General features: G+C 42.7%; 1 protein-coding gene across 1 annotated transcript in view; it reads left to right on the top strand.

The window, feature by feature from the left end:
* Positions 1-314: 314 nt before the first annotated feature.
* The window catches only part of RECK (reversion inducing cysteine rich protein with kazal motifs), a 75880-nt gene continuing 55120 nt past the window's right edge, over positions 315-21074 (top strand). Inside the window, exons 1-4 of the mRNA XM_086743115.1 lie at positions 315-452; positions 4319-4377; positions 12402-12476; positions 19331-19367. Of these exons, the coding sequence (XP_086599241.1) occupies positions 374-452; positions 4319-4377; positions 12402-12476; positions 19331-19367 (250 nt within the window). The 5' untranslated portion in view covers positions 315-373. The remainder of the gene's footprint in view (positions 453-4318; positions 4378-12401; positions 12477-19330; positions 19368-21074) is intronic.

The following is a 21074-nucleotide window of genomic DNA, read 5'->3' on the forward strand; positions in this document are numbered from 1 at the left end:
GGCACGGGCAGGGGGAAGGGACACTGACACTGACACCGCCACTGCCACTGCCACTGCCACTGCCTGTCCCCTTCAAACCAGGCAGGAGCCGTGCCCCGCTGCGCAGCGGACTTCAAGCTGTGCTAACGCCGGCCCAGCCGCCTCCAACCGCCGGACCCTACAAACCAGCAGCCATTTCCCCTCCGCCGGCCTGCCCCGTCGGGTGCAGGGGGCGGGGCCCGGCGGGAGAGCCGCAGCCAATGGGAGCGAAGGGAGGCGGAGCCGGGGCTGGGCGGGGGCGCCGCTGGCGTCAGCGCCCGCCCGCTCGTCTGTCCGTCTGTCTGGCGGGCGGGGGTCCCGGGGCGGGGCCGCGCGGCGGGTTGGCGAGTGGGCCATGGCGGTAACGGCCGTGCGGTGGCCCTGGGCCCTGCTCTGCCTGGCGGCGGCCCCGCTACTTGTCCCTGCGGCGGCCGGTGAGTAGCGAACCGCGGGGCGGGATGGGGGGAGGCTGTGGCGGCTCCGCAGGTCTCTCTTCAGCAACATGGCGTAGGGGCGAGGCCGCCTGCGGGGTGCCGGAGCCGCGGGGCAGTGGCGGCGCCCGCGGAGGTGGGGCGCGGCCCGGCGCCGTCGGTCTCTCGTGCCCCACTGTAACCGGGGTCGGGCTGCCTGGCGGCGGGGGAGAGGCGGGGGACGGCACCCGGGCACCCGCTGCCGCTCGCACCTGCCCCGCGGGAGCGGGAGGCCAGTGGGCGCGGGGCCGCGGCAGGTGAGGGTCGAGGGAGGCTCCCCGGGTGCCGGCGGGGCGCTGCTAGAAAGGGGCAGTGTCGCCCTCCTGGTGTCGGTCCTGTTCCCGCTGCTGTCTCGGTGTCCGGTGTACCCCCCCCCACCTCCCCGCGGAAAGCACCCGCCTGAAACCCTGGGGCGAAGGCCGGCAGCAGGAGAGAGGGGGCTCAAATAGCTGCGGTAGCTAGCACTGGGGTGGGGAGGTACGGCCGCCTTTCCCACATCCTGCCTTGGCAGTGTGGTGGGGACAGACCCCTTCTTTTAGCCCGCCGGGTTACGTGACTCGGGGCCGGGATCCGTGTCTTCGGGTGTCTTGTTGGCAGTAGGTAAATTCCCAGGATTGTGGTTTGAAATGGAGAAGACCTGATGTCTTGCTCGACATGGGTACAACCTGACTTCTGGATTGCCGTACAAAGTGTCAGAACAGCCCTTGTATTCCACGGCTTGTATTCCTTGAGGTTTTCTTTTCTTATTTTCAATAAAAAGAATGGTATTGACCAAGCTATTGTCGATTTTGTTTTTTTTTTTTAAAGTGAGGGCAAGATGTTTAGTAGAGAGAAGGATAGTGGTAAAATAGGTTCCTACATTAAAGTTGTGATAGCAGATAACTTCTTGACAGGACCATAAAAGAGTAATGAAAACAGAAGGCAGCACAAGCACTGATATTGGCAAATAGCTTTTAATAAACAGATCACATCTGTAATGCTGTCATGGGAATGGCAAATACAAAATATGTAATACATTAAAGCAGAAGACTGCAATCACTGAGGCATTTATGGGCATTTCATTGTTGTTCTATAGTTTTGATTTCTAATGAGAAACAGTTTTTAGGAAGAAGGCCGTAAAAAGCTAGTGGAATGAAATACAACGTACTGTAGCCCAACTTTCCTATGCTAAACCTTCTCGTGTTGCTGAGATAGCAAATCTTATCAAAGAAGGGAGTGTAGATATTTCACAGTTGAACATCAACAAATTTTGAAATGAAACCTGGAAATTTTTTAGTAAAATTAAAGAAAGTGGGAATGAGAAAGTAAGTGACTGACTTGAAAAAGATGTCATAAGATGTTTCAGAAGAGGTTAACTGGAAAGAGAACTGAGGAATTGTGTTTGGAATGGATATTGTTAATAACTTCCATTTCTGACTTAAGCACTAAAGGTCACTCTGGGCCAGTTTAATTTGCTGCTGATTCAAGAGACCATCAATTAATTAGGGGTTTGTATAAAAGGGATTAAATTACCATAAAGTTTAGTATATTGTTACTTCATTGTTACTCTTTTTGGTATAATTGGTAAGACTTGAAATTCAGCAGTGGAAGTGATTGAGAAGGAGAACGATCCTGAATGTGTGTTAGTTCATCATAGGAGGGTTGAGAGCCGCTGAAAACAAGTGGATAAAAGGCCACAGAGTATTAAATAATCTATATGAAGGAGCATTTAATAAAAAGTTGCCTAAGATGTTCATGAACTGCAGTTGTAGTGACATATGCAGTTAAACATATGCATTTGCACCTAAGCTAATGTAGATTCTCCTCATAGGTTGAGAACTCTGAGTTGTTGCATCTCTTAAATGTAGCAGTTACTCTCAATAAAAAACTATGTAATGAAGAAACAGAACAACAAAATGTGATTGAGTAGCCAGTATTTCTGTTTGTAAGTGAAGCCTATATTTAAATATGCTTGGATGGATTTTTTTTTACTTCTGACAATTGATTTACTGGATGTCTTTTCATTGTGAACCATTTTTCTCCAGCACTATGTTAATGTGCTTGCAGTCTGATTGCATAGGCACTGAAATTTAGAAATGTTTTTGAGAATAAGTGCAATTCTTGCCTTAAAAAAACCCATCTATTCTTCAAAGTTAATGGTTTTTATTGTTGTATATTTTTAATTCCATGGCTTTGTAACAGAACTAAGAAAGTGTAAAGCAAGGCTTTTCAGTTGAGTGAAATAATAACTGAAGTTTGGACGTGGTGGAGCCTGATAATGATGAAGTTGATTCTTGGCACAGGTTGACTTACTGAACATAGTGCAGGAAAACCTGCAAGACCACATGTGTAGCCCTCAAATCTGAAAGACTTATAAGCCATCTGTGTCATATCTCACCCCTGTTCTGCAATGGTAGAAAATTGGCAAAAACCATTAAAGTCAGTTTTGCAATTTCGTTCTTTAATTTCATCACATTGTGAGCAGAACTTTGGTGCTTTCCTTATTTATTAGAGGCATTTTGCTGTGTTGTTCCTAGTTATTAAAACCTTCACCAGTAACAAGTCATACTTTGGTTTCTCTTCCCTTCTCTTCAAGAATGATAGATTTCTGCGTTAAAGTATAGCTCAATACTATAGCAGTCGTTTTAAATTGTGACTGTTTCAGACAACCTTTTCAGTGATTTCCTGCCCTCCATGCCCAGTTCCTCAACATTTTCAGTCTGAAATTTTGTTTTCTTTTTTAATGTCATTTCGATATTGGAGAATTTTTTTTTTTAGTGGTGGTGGATTCCTTTGGTTTTGAAATTGGCTGTCTTCTTCTAACAACTGTGAGCTTTCAGATGAAAGCACTTTTAAGCTGTGAAATTATCAAGGAATACATGCCCAAGATCCCTCTTATTGGTTTGGTCAAAATATATTTAGTAACTAGGTATTGTGAAATACAATTTTATATGTGTGTTATCATTATACAGTATTGATTTTATGTTGTATCGATATGATACAGTCAGGCATGTCCCTGCTCCTTGCAGGGGGGTTGGACTAGATGACCTTTGAAGGTCCCTTCCAACCCTAACCATTCTATGATTCTATGATATGTAGTTCAGATAGAGGTGAACAGAAATCTGTAATGATTAAGTGATGGGTGTGAGGATGTGCATGGAAGTAAAAACTTTGAAAGAAGCCTCTGTCTGTTTTCTAATGCACTGTTCCAAACACTGAGCAGTGAGGATGAAAATGAGTATCAAGGAATTGTGCAATTTATTTTGTATTGGCGGAGCTGAACTCTGAATGAAGGAAATATATGGATAGTAGAGGTAACAAAGCACAACAAAGTATAATCTTGAAAGTGCTGCTCTAAACCTTGATGTTTCGTGACTTCTCAGTGATTCGGTTCTCATTTGTTTTCCTGTTGATGTGTTCATATCTGTTTGCTTTATGACTTCCATCTAGTCAGGCAAAACCTCTCTTAGTCATCCATCACTAGTGAAACAATTTACAGTTTTGTTCCAGGTTTTTAAGAAGACAGAGTTCAATGAGCAGCTGTGTTCACATCTGTGTGGAAAGTTAAGCAGCAGAAATGTGGCTAGAAGTAGAAGGAAGGGGAGTGATATCTCCTTTTGGTGGCACTGAGTTTTCAGGGGTGAGACTCGATGGATGGATCTGCGTCGATTTTGGAACAAAAATTTCTCATGTTCTTTTTTCACCTTCTGGGAAGGTAGATTTCTTACGGTTATTTGTGGACCAGAAAGATTGTCCTGATAGGTCACCAAGTGGACGCTTCTGTTCAGAAGTGGTAGTTAAGTGCTTCAAGTATTTTAAGTATCTTTTTCCCTCTCTCTGCTTTTCCATAGGCTTGTCTTGTTGTTACCATGCAAAGGACAACTTAATGTGCCGTGATGTCTGTGAACAGGTAAGCTTGTTTTAAATTTGATTTATACCTCAGAGTTAAAATCCTGCCTTTAGACAACTATGTAGCAAGATTAGGGTTCTGAGTAAATGATTTTCTATGTGAATTCTATGTGTGAATCATGAGATGTAATATTATTGTTATTTAAATGAGAACTTAAAGGTTTAAAACTCTACTCCTCTTTCCTTTCGTAGTGCAAAACAAGGTTTGCTGAAGGTAAGGAGAAATAGAGGTACAAATCTGAGCTCAGGATTTGGTCAAGAAGTGATAAACATGTCAGGAATCGGAAGGGATGAAGGTATTTTACCCAATTCTGGATCTTGGGTGTTTCCAAGTTTTGGGGAATTTAAAATGAAGAACAAGGTATTAGTAGTGTTCTTTCTTCCTGACAGTTCTTGCTTCTTAGATAAGCACCTGAGTTAGAAATTATGATATATGCCAGCAAAAATCTGCTTACCTATTCTGTTCATAAAGTAATAACAGAGAGCTGCTTGTGCTAAATTCAAGCTTGGAAAATATTTTTCCACAACTTACATTTAGATTTGTACCTGTGGATAGTATGTTGTACGGCTTTGTGTGTGTGCATTTATATAAATTTTTATACATTAAAATTTTACATCAGTAAAGCATACATACAAATATACAGTTTTTATATTAAAATTGCATCCTTGCATCATACCTGCCCCCTTTTCTTGTTTTTGTTACCTGCTTTGGGGCTATTCAAGCACTAAACCTGGTTATGATTAATTTTGTGTTTGTCTGTGATTGTACTAATAGAACTTTTAGTTTAAATTGCACTTCTCCCTCCCTGATATAGTATGCCACTAAATCCCCTTTCAGCTTTCCTATTGTTAGCCCAAACAAAGAAAAGTCTTACAGTCTCTTTGCATAAGATATTCTCTCAATTTCTGTAATTATTCTTGCAGCCCTTCCAAGATAAGTTTCTCTCTTTGAATACAGGTAGGCAGAACTGTACATGATATTATAAACAAGAGTGTAGCACTCAGCCTTAAAAATTGTGTTAAAACTTATACATAAGTAAAAGAAAGATATCCATTCCTATATATAAACAAATTTAATTGGCAAGTTTAGTAGCTACATTAAGAGGGCATTTGGAATAATCAGTCCAATTCTTTCTTCTGTTCCACTGGTTTGAAGTTCTCAGTTTGTCATGTGAATTCCCATTAGCTCTTCCTGAAAGGCCTTGAGCTTTTTAGTGTCGAATTTCATCCCATTTCTGTTATACCAGTTCTAATTATCGTGTAGGGTTTTCTGTACTTTTTGTAAGATATTCTGATTTTGCCTCATCTGGATGATCTCTCTTTACTCAGATAATCAGCATATTCAGAGTCTTTGTGGTGAAAGGTCTAGCACAAGTCTAAAGCAAGACTGGCGCCCCTCAAATTGTTCTACGAGGAGCTATCTTAGACCTCACATCAGGCTAGTAGCATCATTTTCTGAATGACACTTTGATATAGGCCAACAAACTGGCTGAAGGGGCAGTCTGCTATTTTTCTAGTGATTTTCATGTTCTGTAACTTAACTATTTTGTGCAGCATGGTTCAAATGCTTTGTCTTTGTTGAATCTATTTTGGAATATATTATTTGATACTTACTCTCTTGTCTTAAACATAAAATTGGTAGCATTAAGGTTTACGTATGTGGGAGGTGACTGTAAGGGAACAGAGTGGGCTGAATCATTTGCCTTTTACTGTCTTTCCAAACACCTTTTCTAAAATATCTGCCATGCACCTGTTACCTTGTATGTACCACCCCACTATACCGTCCTGATATGATCATTTATTTTATAATAATTTTTAAAATGTTTTCCTCCTAGACTTGGTTGTTTGAGCCATAAAACATTGAAATTGCTTGCTAGGGACAGCAGGTAAAGAGAGCAGGCTTGTGCCCCATACTTCTATTTAACTAATGCTTGGAGAATGGCAGCGACCGGGGTGCACAGACAGGAATTTGGGCGTTAACACAGCCATTTCGTCTGGAGAGGGCCAGCAGGAGGTGCAGATGCACCTCTCTGCTTGAGACTGTATGTGCCTGTTGTCTCCAGCAGGACAGTCTCTTACTCTTTCTGGGCCAACCACTCGTGACATGTTGAGGTCTTGACCCAGAGGGCGCTTTTGAGGAAGAATGTTGTCCATCCAAGTCTTGGGCTGCGGGGAGAGGATTATGTCTCTCTTTGAGTCAGTGGCACTTAAACTGTGGGAGTAATGCTCTGGTCAGCTTTCTGAACTGCCAGATAAAGAACCTGAGGATAGAAGCATTGCCTCAGTGTGAATGGGTGCTAGGCAAGCTCTTCACAGAGAACCTGCAAGGGCAATAGCCTGAACTATGCATTGCCTGGAAAGAAGGATGGCCAGAGACTATGCTTCGTGGAGACTAAAATTGCAAGGTTTCTTTGACCCTCAAACTGTTACCCATTGGCTGCTCATCTACGTGGACACTAGTGATACTATTGAGGGAGGACTTGCATGGGTAAAAGGTAACTACAGCCCAGGGGCTAGGGTGAAGGGCACAAGAGACCCAGTGATGTTCTCCTTAATCTGACCAGTTAAGGAAGAGGGCTTAATTAGGAGTAAGGAATTCTGCTAACTAGTAATTCAGCTACTTTAAGTGAGCCCTTTGAAAAAGAAAACTTGGACTGCATATTTGTTTGTCAACTAACATGATTCAGACATCTAAATATTTGCATTCTTAGCAAGTATTATTCCAAGCTTAGTTCAGTATCGTCTCCTTTTCATGATTATTTGATTGTCAGGTACTGTAGGAAGGAGTAAGTGGGCCTGTCTTTCTTTAACTGACATTTTTTTCCTAAGTTTATTTCTGGGAAGTTTCACAGTGGTAAGTTTCCTGGCAGTATTTGTCTCCGTACCACTCCAGAGATCTCTATCCAAATCTCCTCCAGGCATAAGAACAATCCATCCCAGTCCTCAGGAAAACACGTTAATGTTTCAAGATGCTGGCTTGGCTAAACGGAGAAGTCATGAATAAGCTTCAGTGCAGAAAGGCAGTGTAGAGGAGGTAGAAGCAGGGAACAGTTATAAAAGAGGAATTTAGAAATTTTTCAAGTTTGTCTAGGTATGTAAGGTTGTGCTGGGAAAGAAAAGTTTGACTGGAGTTGAGACTTGCGGAGAATGTCAAGGTCAAAAAGACATGCTATGGCAGTGGTTAAAGGCTGAAGAAGGAAAAATGTCTGACTGTTACTGAATGAAGCACGTGATTTAGTGTCAGCAAACACAAATAAGGCAGAGGTATGGAATGCCTTCTTTCCTGAGTCTTTGTTTACAAGGTCTCCCAATCCTCTCTGTATAGAGACAGGATTCAAGTAGGAGTACTACCAGTAATAGGTGATGGTTGAGTTGGGAATTACTTAAGAATATTTGACCCATACAAGTCCATAGGACTAGGTAGACTGCATGTGAGGGTGCTGAGAGAGCTGGCTTGTGTCACTGCAAGGTTACTCTGTCATCTTTGAAAGGCTGTGGAGCCTAGGGGAGATCTCCAGTGACTGGAGAAGGACAAACAATGTACCCATCTTCAAAAAACCAAGAAAAAAAACAAACACGCACACACCCCCGTCCCCCCAAAGGGCAGTTCCCAATCCAGCAAACTACAGACTAGTCATCTTTTAAATCCCTGGGAAAATCATGGACAGAGTCCTCTTGGAACACATTTCTGAGCATGAGGGGAGTAAATCATGCCTGACAAAACTGATTGCCTTTGATAATAAGGCTGGATTTCTGGATGAGGGGGAAGAAGCGGATGTCATTTGTGTTGATTTTAGCAAGACTTTCAACACTGCCTCCCTCAATATTTTTTTTAATCCATTTTAGGATAATACGATTTTGATGGATGGACCACTAGATTAGTAAAAAAATTAGTTGGATAATCAGGCTCCGAGATAGAGGTTAGTGGGTCCTACTCTCCCTGCAGACTAAGTGGAATGCCAAAGGGATCTGTCTTGGGACCTGTCCTGTTTAACATATTTATTAGTGACCTGGAGGAGGTGACAGATTCCACTCTTGTTGAGTTTTCCGGCAATACCAAGTTGGAAGGAGAAGCTGATAATCCTAATGGCAGGACTGTCATCCAGAGGCATGGTGGTTAGGAAGATGGTGGAAGGAATTAGCCAGCGGGAACTTTATGAAACTCAGCAAGGAGAAATGCAAAGTCCTGCACCTGGGAAGAAAGGATCGCTTACAACAATATAGGATGGAGATTGGTTTGCTAGAGACCAGCTTTGCTGGAAAAGGACCCGGGGTACTGGTATACAGGCAGCAAGCTGAACATGAGCTAGCAGTGTGCTCCAACAATAAAGAAGGCATCCTGGGCTATATTAACAGGAGCATAGCCAGTGGGTCTAGAGAAATTATTCTCCCCATTTAGTTAGCACTTGCTGACCGCATCTAGAATATTGTGTCTGGTTTTGACCCCCCCATTACAAGAAAGACATCAGCTAACTGGAACAAGTTAGCAGAGAGTCACGAAGGTGATCAGGGTGCTTGAGCACATGCCATCTCTGGAGAGGCTGAGGGAGCTGCCTTTAGCCTGGGCAAGAAGGAGACCTCAGAGCAGCCTTCCCATGCCTGTGGTAAGATTGCTCAGAAGACAGAGCCAGGCTCTTCACAGTGGTGCATAGTGGGAGGATAAGTGAGAGCAGTCATAAATTGAAACTAAAGAGTTCCAGCTGGTTCTAAGGATAAAGTTGTTCACCATGAATGTACATAGAGGCTGTACATTCTCCATCCTCAGAGGTTTTCATACCCTGACTGGATAAAACTCTGAGCAACATGGTCTGGCCTCATAATTGACCCTGCTTTGAGCAGGAGGTTGAAATAAATTCTGTGACCCCAGAAGACCCCAAATACTACTGCCGTTCTTGTCATTTCTGAAACAAGTACTACTGTTCTTGTTTTTCTTTCCATGAGTTTATCATACTGCAAATTTATAATAGAACTGTAATGTATTTCTTATTCTGAAAGATCTGAAATGCATCCATGTTTCAGTTATTCCTGTAATTTCTAGGTTCATATCCCACATTAATAAGTCTGTTTCCATCCCTTTTGTTGCCTAGTTTCTTGCTTTAATTTGTAAGTGTTTTACTTAATTGGAGTGCTAAATGAACAAGAACTAAGAACGCGATTAATGTGGGACCAGAAAACAATTTAAAATGTGCTGAGAGCTCAACTGCCATTAACATTTCCAGGAAACTTTAAAAAACAAAACCAAAACAAAACACCACCACCAAAAAGATTGATGAGGTAAAGGGATCTTGCAATAAACTATTAAAATATTGCTACTGTTGTAAGGAAATGAGATGAGCAACACTACAGAATGGTCTGAAAAACACTTAGGAAAAAAAGATAAATTTACTTGATTTAAAATTGTGTACGAAAGTCAGTAAGGTATGGTAAGATTTCTTCCCAAGTATAGTTTTCCAATATAATTTAGTTTCTTCAGTATGAACAGATTCTTTTATTTTGGTCTGTTTCCGTATGTTGTAAAGTCCTGCATCCTTTGTGACTGGTCTCTCTGCAGTTCATTGATAACATTCCTTGCACAGGGGCGGCACAAAACTGGGTTTGGTATTACAAATGTGACCTCATCAGTGCCTAATAGAAGAGACTGGTCGTCTTCCTTTAACGTGCTGGCAGTGCTGTTGCTAATGAAGTGCCGTATGCTGTTAGATTTCAGTCCTGCATCAGTGTACTGCTGACTCATGTTCAGCTTGTCATCCACCAGGACCTAACACCCTTTTCTGCAAAGCTGCTTTCTAGCCAGTGAGCACCCTGCATGGGGTTATTCCATTTCAGCCTCTGTGTTTGTCTTCGTTGAACTGCCTGACTTTCCTGTCTGCCCATTGTTACAGCCTGTTGAAACACATCTGAGTGGCCGTTCCACTCCCCCCTCTGCCCCCCCAGTATATCAATGACAGCTCCCAGTTCAGTCTTATCTGTGAACTTGCCGAGGATTTTTTCTGTCCCGTTGTCCAGCTCACTAGTAAAGCCATTAACAGTATTGGTTTGACTCCTATATTATACCACTTCTAAGTGGCCAGCACTTAGATATTGAACTAATGACTGCTAATCTTTGAGCTGTACTGCCCAGGCAGCTTGTCGCCCACCCATCACATCCATGTGTCACCAGGTTGGCTCTAAAGATATAGTGGGAGACCATGCAAAAACTTTTTAAGTCAAGGTAAACAACATACACTATTCTCCACTTGTTTGGTTTTTTGGGGGTTTTTTTGTCTTTCTTTGGGTTTGGGGTTTTTTTTGTTTTGTTTTGTTTTTGTTTTTTTTCCTTGGTGTACCTGTGCTGACTGTTACCAGTCACCTTCTTGTGCCCTGACATGGCTTCTGTGAGGATTTGTTCTAGAATCTTCCTGCAGGGTGAGGTTAGGCTGAAGAGCGTGTAATTCCCTAGATTATCCTTCTTGCTTTTCTAATGGATATTAGGTTTGTCTATTATGTGTGTCTTTTTTCAGTCACCAAGAACCTCATCCAATCACCATGATCTTTCAAAAATGGTAGCAAATGCTTTGCAATGACAGTAGCTAGCTTCTCGACATTCTCAGTTGCATCCTATCCAATCTCATGAACTTCTGGATGTTCAATTTGTTTAGGTGGTACTTAACTTGGATCTTGCTTTGCTGTGAGTAGTATTCATTCCACTGTTAGTTTTGGTAGTCTCTTTAACTAATCTAGGTTTTGTTCATCTTTGTTCCACAAAAAGTACTTGTTTCAGGGTTTTTTTTTGGAAGGAGTTTAGTTGCCTGAGGTCATGTAACATGTAGCAGAAGGTTAATTAAGTAAATAGACTTGTATAATATTATGTGAGACTGAAATCCTCTGTTTTTCACACTGCCTACTCAATAGAAACTTTTTGACTGAAGTGTCTGAGGAGGACATTCTCATTCACTTCTAAATATTAACTTTTTTTCTTCATAAAAAAAATGGAACATCTTTTATGTATCTATAGTCTTTCAAATAAAATCTTAACTTTGCATTGTTTACGTTGTCAAAGAGTAGGTAGTAGTGAAGCTGAAAACAATGAAATCAATTGGAAAAAGTATTCAATATGTAGTTACATTCTATATGTTATCCCAAATCTGTGTTCTTCTGCCCAGTGTGCAGTGCTGCAGTCTTGCACACAGAGCAGAGATATTTATTTATTTCATTTCTGTGCAGAGATGGGTGCTAGGTGGCAATTCCACAAAGCTAGCACACCTGGTTGCAATTGTATTACCTATTTATACATTTCAGAATAACAGTTCTGCCTTTTGGTCACACCCACTTAACTGCAATTGGTCAGTACTTTTCTTACGTTAGTTTAAAAATACAATACTACTTAAATTTACTGCACGTGCTTGGTGAGTAAGGGGTCTTTATCTTAGGAGGGGGTGGTTTTAGCACTAGAGGCGTGGTTTTCATATTATAATGAGAGAGTTCACTTTAAGGACACTAATTAGTGGAATTTTGTTGACCATTCACAGCCTTTATCGATGTTATGCACCTGCAAGGATATACATCCCCTTAGTTTAATATATGTTTCCACACTCCAGATCCCTCCTCATCTGTTTGGGCTTCTTCAGCAGGTCTGCTTTCATTGAGCCTATCTTGGTGTTTCTTTGTTCTGGCAGATTTATGGCATCATCCTACTCTTTCAGGGCAATGTCTGCCTTGTTACTCTTTGCTTATCTTGGTTCTGCCTTTCCTACTCAGATCGTTGCTTACTTCATGCTCCTTTGACGGTCATCCAGCTTTCGGCACCTTCTGAGGCAAGGTGTTTCTTTTTTACCAATCTTTCAGCTTCTGTTCAAGAATAGTAGTTAGCAAGGTATGCATTATTTGTACAAAGTAACTTGGCTTGCTCAAGCCAGATTCTGTTTCACAGAATATTCATTGTCCTTACCTAATGGAAAATTTCATAAAAACTCATTCATGTATATTTCATAAACATGTAATTCATGTATCTTATACATGCTTTAAGGTGTGTTTTTTTCCTAACAGATTTTGTCTTCTAAGAGTGATTCCCGTTTGAAGCACTTATTGCAGCGAGCACCTGAGTATTGTCCAGAATCAATGGTAAGACTTGATAGGTTTTAATTAAAGGAAACAAAACAACTAATCTTTATATAAACAAAGTTTTGCTTGCAAAAATAAGGTTCTAAAATTACTTGTATTTTATTTACTTACTGAGTTTTGAGCTGGTAGAACATGTAGGTGCATCTTCAAGCTTTTTCTTCCTGTTATAAGAACTATAAAAAAATCTTACAGTGAGATTTAATCCTCACAGTAGGTGTGTGGCGGCTTTTGGTTTTGTTTTGGATTTTTGTTTTTTTTTGTAAGCCATCTCATATTAATGCTACTTGCAATAAGATGGGACTTCACAATTTTCCTGGATGTCTTCGTTGTGTAAGCTATGAAATGCAATGAAAATCTGACCTATGTTGTAAAAAAATTGTGCTGAGTGATTGTCACTTGCATGTTGATGGCAGCGACTTAAATTGCATCATGTGTTCCAGCTTGTGTATGGGACAAAGCTATGAGGTCTTGGTTGGCTAAGGCAAGGAGACCCTCATAGCTGCTCTTGAATGGCTTATGGCCACATCAGATAAACTAATGCTTTTACTGATAAGAAAGATTATAGTTTCCTAGTAGTTCTGTAATATAGCACTAAAAAAAAAAAAAAAGAAAAATGTAATCTGCTCCCTGTTTTAGAGATAATCTAATCAGGGAAGAGATAAACACTGTCATTCAGACTGTAAATTTTGGAGTCTTATCTCTTGACGACTTGGAATATCTCAACACGTTTACTTTTTTTTTTGTAATTTTTCTAACTTCTAAACTGTATCAATACTGTTTTCAGCTAGCCTAAAACATATACTCAGCTCAAGTGACCAATGGGTATGTGTAGTAAATCTGAGAATAACATTTGATAAGCAACTTTGCAGTATTGTATTTGCTTACAGATCCTTTCCCCATATATGTCAAAAGTATGTTTTTTCAGTGTTTGTTTTTTCTATGGATCATCAGCTCTAAGGTCTTGGAAAGTTGTAGACAGCTGATTATATGAGTAAAACCTGTAGCATTTGCTTTGGAACTGGTTTTCTTTATCTTTTATTCCCTGATAAGAAGGGTAGGATCTATCTGTGTAGTAGAGTGCCTTTTTAGAAGACAGGATTGGAGAGTTATCTGAAAGGGGGAGAATAACTGACACAATTATTATTTTAAAAAAAAAAACCTCCCAATTACCATTTTATAAATGACAAGTTTACTGTCCAGTGTGTGTATTAAATTAATCACTGAACTGTAGTATTTATAAACTTTTGAAAAGACATCTAGATATAAAATAGTTAACAGTTCAACTTAATACCATATTTGCTGTTTTCAGGTACCACTTGTCTTTGTGGGTGAAGTGTTCTACTGATATTGCACAGATGAGCGAATAGGTTATGAGTTTAATCAGATTATCTGTTTTCTGAAGCACTGGTTACAGACATTGTGTTGTCTACATTCCTTCAGGTAATATGATAGAATCATAGAATGGTTAGGGTTGGAAGGGACCTTCAAAGGTCATCTAGTCCAACCCCCCTGCAAGGAGCAGGGACATCCCTGACTACATCAGGTTGCTCAGAGCCTCATCCAGCCTGGCCTTGAACATTTCCAGGGATGGGGCTTCCACCACCTCTCTGGGCAACCTGTTCCAGTGTTCCACTACCCTCGCTGTAAAAAAATTTTTCCTAATATCCAATCTAAATCTACCCCCCTCTATTTTAAAACCATTACTCCTTGCCCTATCGCAACACGCCCTACTGAACAGCCTTTCCCCATCTTTCTTGTAGGCCCCCTTGAGGTACTGGAAGACTGCTATCAGGTCTCCCCGGAGCCTCCTCTTCTCCAGGCTGAACAGCCCCAACTCTCTCAGCCTGTCCTCATAAGAGAGGTGCTCCAGCCCTTTTATCATCTTTGTGGCCCTCCTCTGGACCTTCTCCAACTGGTCCATGTCCTTCTTATGTTGCGGGCTCCAGAACTGGACACAGTACTCCAGGTGGGGTCTCAACAGGGCAGAGTAGAGGGGGAGAATCACCTCCCTCGACCTGCTGGCCACGCTCCTCTTCATGCAACCCAGGATGCAGTTGGCATTCTGGGCCACGAGGGCGCATTGCCTGCTTATGTTGAGCTTCTCGTCCACCAGCACTCCCAAGTCCTTCTCCTCAGGGCTGCTCTCAATCCATTCTCCGCCCAGCCTGTATTTGTTCCTGGGATTATCATGACCCAGGTGCAGGACCTTGCACTTGGCCTGGTTGAACTTCATGAGGTTGGCACGGGCCCACCTCTCCAGCCTGTCAAGGTCCCTCTGGATGGCATCCCTCCCTTCCAGTGCGTCAACGGCACCACACAGCTTGGTGTCATCGGCAAACTTGCTGAGGGTGCACTCTATCCCACTGTCCATGTCGCCGACAAAGATGTTGAACAGGGCCGGGCCCAACACAGACCCTTGAGGGACGCCACTCGTGACCAGTCTCCACATGGACATTGAGCTGTTAACCACCACTCTCTGAGTGCGGCCATCCAGCCAACTCCTTATCCACCGAGTGGTCCGTCCATCAAACCCATGTCTCTTTAGTTTAGAGAGAAGGATGTTGTGCGGGAGAGTGTCAAAAGCTTTGCACAAGTCCATGCAGATGATATCCGTTGCTCGTCCCTTGTCCACCGATGCCGTCACCCCATCACAGGAGGCCACCAAATTGGTCAAGCACGATCTGCCCTTGGTGAAGCCATGTTGGCTGTCACCAACCACCTCCTTGCTCTCCATGTGCCTTAGCATGGTTTCCAGGAGAATCTGCTCCATGACCTTGCCAGGCACAGAGGTGAGGCTGACCGGCCTGTAGTTACCCGGGTCTTCCTTATTCCCCTTTTTAAAAATTGGGGTTATGTTCCCTCTCTTCCAGTCATTGGGGACCTCACCAGACCACCAGGACTTCTCAAATATGATGGCCAGTGTCTTGGCAACTTCATCCGCCAGTTCCCTCAGGACCCGCGGATGGATCTCATCAGGTCCCATGGACTTGTGCACCTTTAGGTTCCTCAGATGATCCTGAAGCTGCTCTTCGAGTACAATGGGTGGTTCTTCATCCTCGCAGTCCCTGCTTGCGCCTTCTACAGCTTGGGTGGTGGGACAAGAGCTCTTGTTGGTGAAGACTGAGGCAGAAAAGTCATTGAGTACCTCAGCCTTCTCCATGTCCTGGGTAACCAGGACACCAGTTCCCTTCCGGAGGGGGCCTACATTTTCCCTGGACTTTCTTTTGTCCCCTAGGTACCTATAAAAGCTCTTCCTGTTACATTTTATATCCCTGGCCAGATTCAGTTCTGTCAGGGCTTTGGCCTTCCTCACCTGATCCCTAGCCACTCGCGCAGCCTGTTTGTAGACCTCCCAGGCTACCTGTCTCCGTTTCCACCCTCTATAGGCCTCCTTCTTTACTTTCAGTTGGTCCAGGAGCTCCTTGCTCATCCACGCTGGCCTCCTGGCCTCTTTGCCCGACTTGTTCTTTGTCGGGATGCACCTCTGCTGAGCTTGGAGGAGGTGCTCCTTGAATATAGACCAACTTTCCTGGGCCCCTCTTCCCTCCAGGGCCGCCTCCCATGGCACTTGGCCCATCAGGTCCCTGAAGAGGCCGAAGTCTGCCTTCCTGAAGTCTAGGGCAGAGAGCTTGCCATGTAGTTTCCTTGCTGCCCCGTGGATCTTGAACTCCACCATGTCGTGGTCGCTGCAGCCAAGGCTGTCCTTTAGTTCCACATCCCCCACCAGCCCCTCCCTGTTGGTGAGCACAAGGTCGAGCATGGCACCCCTCCTTGTTGGCTGATAGAAAGGGTGTTGCCTCGTATTAAGTAATACAGTAACTGCCAACACAAGAGGCGACTTTATCTTAGAATCATAGAATCATTTAGGCTGGAAAAGACCCTTAAGATCATTGAGTCCAACTGTTAACCTTCCCATTAAATAAAGGCAGTCAACTGAATCAATGGGGTGGAACTAGTAGAAGCAGCAGCTCTTTACCCGTTTCTTTTGAGCTAACTTTGACTCTTATGTAGGTGGGAAACTCCTACAAATATGGAGGAGGACAGTTTTAGATAGAATCATAGAATGGTTAGGGTTGGAAGGGACCTTCAAAGGTCATCTAGTCCAACCCCCCTGCAAGGAGCAGAGACATCCCTGACTAGATCAGGTTGCTCAGAGCCTCATCCAGCCTGGCCTTGAACATTTCCAGGGATGGGGCTTCCACCACCTCTCTGGGCAACCTGTTCCAGTGCTCTACAACCCTCATTGTAAAACGTGTTTTCCTAATATCCAATCTAAATCTACCCCCCTCTATTTTAAAACCATTACTCCTTGTCCTATTGCAACAGGCCCTACTAAACAGCCTCTCCCCATCTTTCTTGTAGGCCCCCTTAAGGTACTGGAAGGCCGCTATCAGGTCTCCCTGGAGCCTCCTCTTCTCCAGGCTGAACAGCCCCAACTCTCTCAGCCTGTCCTCAGAGGAGAGGTGCTCCAGCCCTTTTATCATCTTTGTGGCCCTCCTCTGGACCCTGTCCAACTGGTCCATGTCCTTCTTGTGTTGGGGGCTCATTAAATCAATTAATTAATTTAATTAATTTAAAATTAATTAAAGATCATTAAATACAGATCTATTGCGATTTTAGGAAGTTATTAATTCCTGTGATGACAGAATCATTGCATGACAATATGTGTTGCTGTTTCTGTGATTGAATTGAACTTTTATTTTTGTCTTAAAGAACATGTTAAGTATCCTTTACTTGAAAGCCCCTTGTGGTGAGTTGAGCCTGGCTGGATACTAGGTGCCCACTAAGCCACTCTGTCAGTCCACCTCCTCAAGTGAACGGAGGAGAGAAAATATGATGAAAAGTTAATCGGTCAAGATAAGGACAGGGAGAGATCACTCACCAGTTACTGTCATGGCCAAAAGAGAATCAACTTGAGGATATTAATTTATTGCTAATCAAAAGGTCAGAGTAGGATAATGAGAAATAAGAACAAATACAAAAACACCTTGCCTCCAGCCTCACCTTCTTCCTGGGCCCAACTTCAGTCTTGACTTCTCTACCTCCTCCCTGAGCGGCACCGGGGGATAGGGAATGGGGGCTGTGGTCAGCCTCCTTTGAGCATCCACATTCCCCAGCATGGGGTCCTCCATAGGCTGCAGGTGGATCACTGATTCTCTCTGGACCTCCATGAGCTGCAGGGGGACAGCCTGGCTCACCATGGGCTGCAGGGGAATCTCTGCTGGGAGCAGCATTACTCCTCTCCCTCCTTCCTCACCAACCTTGGTGTCTGCAGCTGTTCCTCTCACAAGAAATTCTTCACAGTCCGCTCAGGCAGGTGCCTCTCCAGTTTTCTTCACATCTCTCCACTTCTTGCAGTTGGGCTGGGCCTAGTTGGGCCCAGATGGCTGCCTGGTGGGAGGCCAGAGGATGAGGGCCACAAGGCTCACGCCTGCCCCTCTCTGCTCTCGCTTCAGCTTCTTCACATCTTCTTCCTCCTTTAATTTATTTTTCCCCTTCTTAAATACATTATTGCAGAGGCCTTATCAGAGTACATTCCATCACCAATTGGCTCGGCCCTGACCAGCGGCACATCTGTCCTAGACCCAGCTGAGTCCACTGGACAAAGGGGAAACTTCTAGCAGCTTCTTGCAGAAGCTGCCACCGTAGGCCCCCCTCACTAAACAAAACCAACACAACTAGTTCCTATGAAGAAAATCAATTCTATCTCAGCTAAAACTGGTACATCCTTCAAGACTTTTCTGTACTCTTGTCATTTTAAATACTGTACTGTGATTGTATGGTCTAAGTGTTGTAAGACTCCAGTTGTAGGATGTTACATACATACAGTCTATAACAACTCCCACAGCTTTTAATTCTTCAGGCTTCTAATACAGTGCACCCACTGTAACTGTGTTATGTACTTGTTCTTGACAGTTGAACTAAAATTATACCTTAGATGGAGTTCTTCCTCTGCTGCTTAAACCTCCTTCTTCCAGGACGTTTGTAACTTCAGTTGGGTGGGTAACATAAGTACCAGTGGCAGACCAGTGTCTGACCTGAGATTTCTTTTTCACTAGCACCAATGTAAAGAATCCTCCATAGTCAGCTTGGCTGGCCTTGCTAATCACAGTAAGAAAGGGATAGGGACAGCAGCTCTTTAGTAAGATCTTAATATTTGTTTTTCTTTTTTTTCCTGCCGAAGAAAGAGAACCGTTTAAAGAATTCTTCTGCCTAATACCATCAGCCAGTTAGGTCATTTAGCAGAACCTGTGCTTAGGACCAGAAGTGCTTTGCAGTCGGGGTGAGCTCAGCAGATCACTATTGTAACTTTTCATGTTAGTAAACTTCACTTATACAACTCTCTTCCATATATCTATCTTTCCCTGAAGCTACATGTCTCTGATCTCTCGGGTACCTTAAAAACCCTTTTGTTTTGTGTGTGGTTATGTGTGTTGTTTAGGGTTTGGGTTTTTTTTCAAGCTAGTGGAAAGGAGTGCTAGAGCAATAAGCTTCTCCACAAGTCTTGGTCCTAGATAAATCTGTTTCTTTGCCTAAACAGTTGCTACTAGGTTCTCTAAACACCGATGGAGAAAGTTGACTAGCTAGCATATTCCAGGTAATCACAGCGCGTTCTGCACCTACAAAAATGCTGCTGTTGATTCCATACTCTGTAGATGGCAGCCTTCTCATCAGAGCAAGTAGTACTCAACTTACATCATGTAGTGCTTCTTCAAAAGGTGTTTTAGATATAAGAATATTTCCAATAGAATATTTAAAACCTAGGGCAAAAATGCTGAAAATGCTTTTGTGTTTGCTAGAAACTTTCTTGTTCTGTACGCTTCCTTTTGCTTAATTGCATTTTACTTTTTCAGGGAGAAGTGTGGGGTTGTATAAATTCTTCTTTGCCAGGTAAGACATACTAGTTTACTATTGAATTGTGTTGCTTTTTCACCATATGCATGTTTTGATGTTGTGTGTACCACCTGCACCTACAGATTTTGTGTTAGTTTAACTTTCATTATACATCCGTTATAAACTTGTCCTGGTTTTGGCAGGGATGGCGTTAATTTTCCTCTCAGTAGCTGGTATGTTTTGGATTTAATGTGTGAAGAATGTTGATAAACACCCTGATGATACCAATTGTTGTGAATGAAACCACGGACACCGTCCTGCTTTCCAAGTCTCGCTAATGTGCAGATGCAGGAAGCTGGGAGAAAGACAGACAGAATAATTGACCCAAACTGGCCAAAGAGAGTATTCCATGCCATAAACGTCATGCTCAGTATATAAGTTGGGGGTGGCCAGGGTGGGTATCTGCCTTCCTCTTATCCATCTTTTTCCCTCATTTGCTGGCATCGTTCCCTCTACCTTGCTGGCTTCATTTTGCTCCTTTGCTTGCCGCTCGGTTTTGTTTCAGTGATCGCTGCTCGGGATGGGCTGTATCGGTCACTGGGACATCGGGTGGTGAGAAAACATATATTGTTCACTTTGCACATTTTAATATCCTTATATTCTGTTATTATTGTAGTTTTCCCTTGTTATTTTAGTAAATTGTCTTCATCTCAACCTGCGAGTTCTCCTTCCTTCCCAATTCTCTCCCCCATCCCACTGGGGAGGGGGAGAGTGAGTGAGAAACTGTGTGGTGATTCGGGCTAAACCATCACAAAACTGTATTTGATGTCTAGTTTCCTTTAGTTTAAGCTGGGTTGCCTGTGTCTTGTTGTTTTTTTTTTTAAAAAGCTTATTTTATTTTCCTAGTTAGAAAGTGTTTAATGTATTCGTATGATTAAACGTGTGCTTCTGTGACACATTCAAGAAATATCACAGTTTCTTTCCTTAAAATATTTTCTAGTATTTTTAGTTCCAGTATACCTTAGTCTGACCTACGAAATCATGGATTATTGCAACTTTGCTCTACATGCAGTATAATTTGGAAAAAAACTGAGTAACAGAGGGACAAACAGTTTAAGATGTGCAGAAGCTCAGAACAGGAACCAAACTGCTTGGTGCAGGTGGATTTAGAAAGTTAAAGCATACATCACAAGACAAGACTGTTATGTTAAAAGGAGAGTTCAAAAATAGATGAAATTGGACTTAACTAGTACTATTCTATCATATGTCATTTCTAAAAGACTTCGAGTGAAGTTAGCGTGTTATTTTTGAAAAAGTGGTAGTGAGGAAAGAGGAGGTTGTAGCAGTATTGTGGCATCTGCTCAGGCTTCCCCCTCACCCCACCTCAGAGGCAAACTGTTGATTCCAGTGCATGCAGAGATTTACTATCTTATATTTTAATAGTTTTACTTAACCAATAATATATTTTGGAGTTGCAGTGCTGCTGTCTCATCTAAAACCTGATAAATTTTCAGTTGGAGACAATACCTAATCTTCACTGAAGCTTAGTAGCTATATACAAACGAGTGGCAATGCTTTTACCGCAAGTGAGAAATACATATTTTATTTTGAATGCTAGGTTTGTCTACGCAAATGAAAAAGCATAGGAAATCTTTGTTAATGAAGTGCTTCCAAATTGTCTTCCTGTACTTCCTAAACTGGTGTGAGGCCTCTTCGATGCCTTTATGGTAGGGTTCTGTTGTCCTCTGATTTATGGGAAAAAAG

This window comes from Chlamydotis macqueenii, chromosome 2 (assembly GCF_036417535.1).
Source record: "Chlamydotis macqueenii isolate bChlMac1 chromosome 2, bChlMac1.mat, whole genome shotgun sequence".
Classification (NCBI taxonomy): Eukaryota; Metazoa; Chordata; class Aves; order Otidiformes; family Otididae; genus Chlamydotis; species Chlamydotis macqueenii.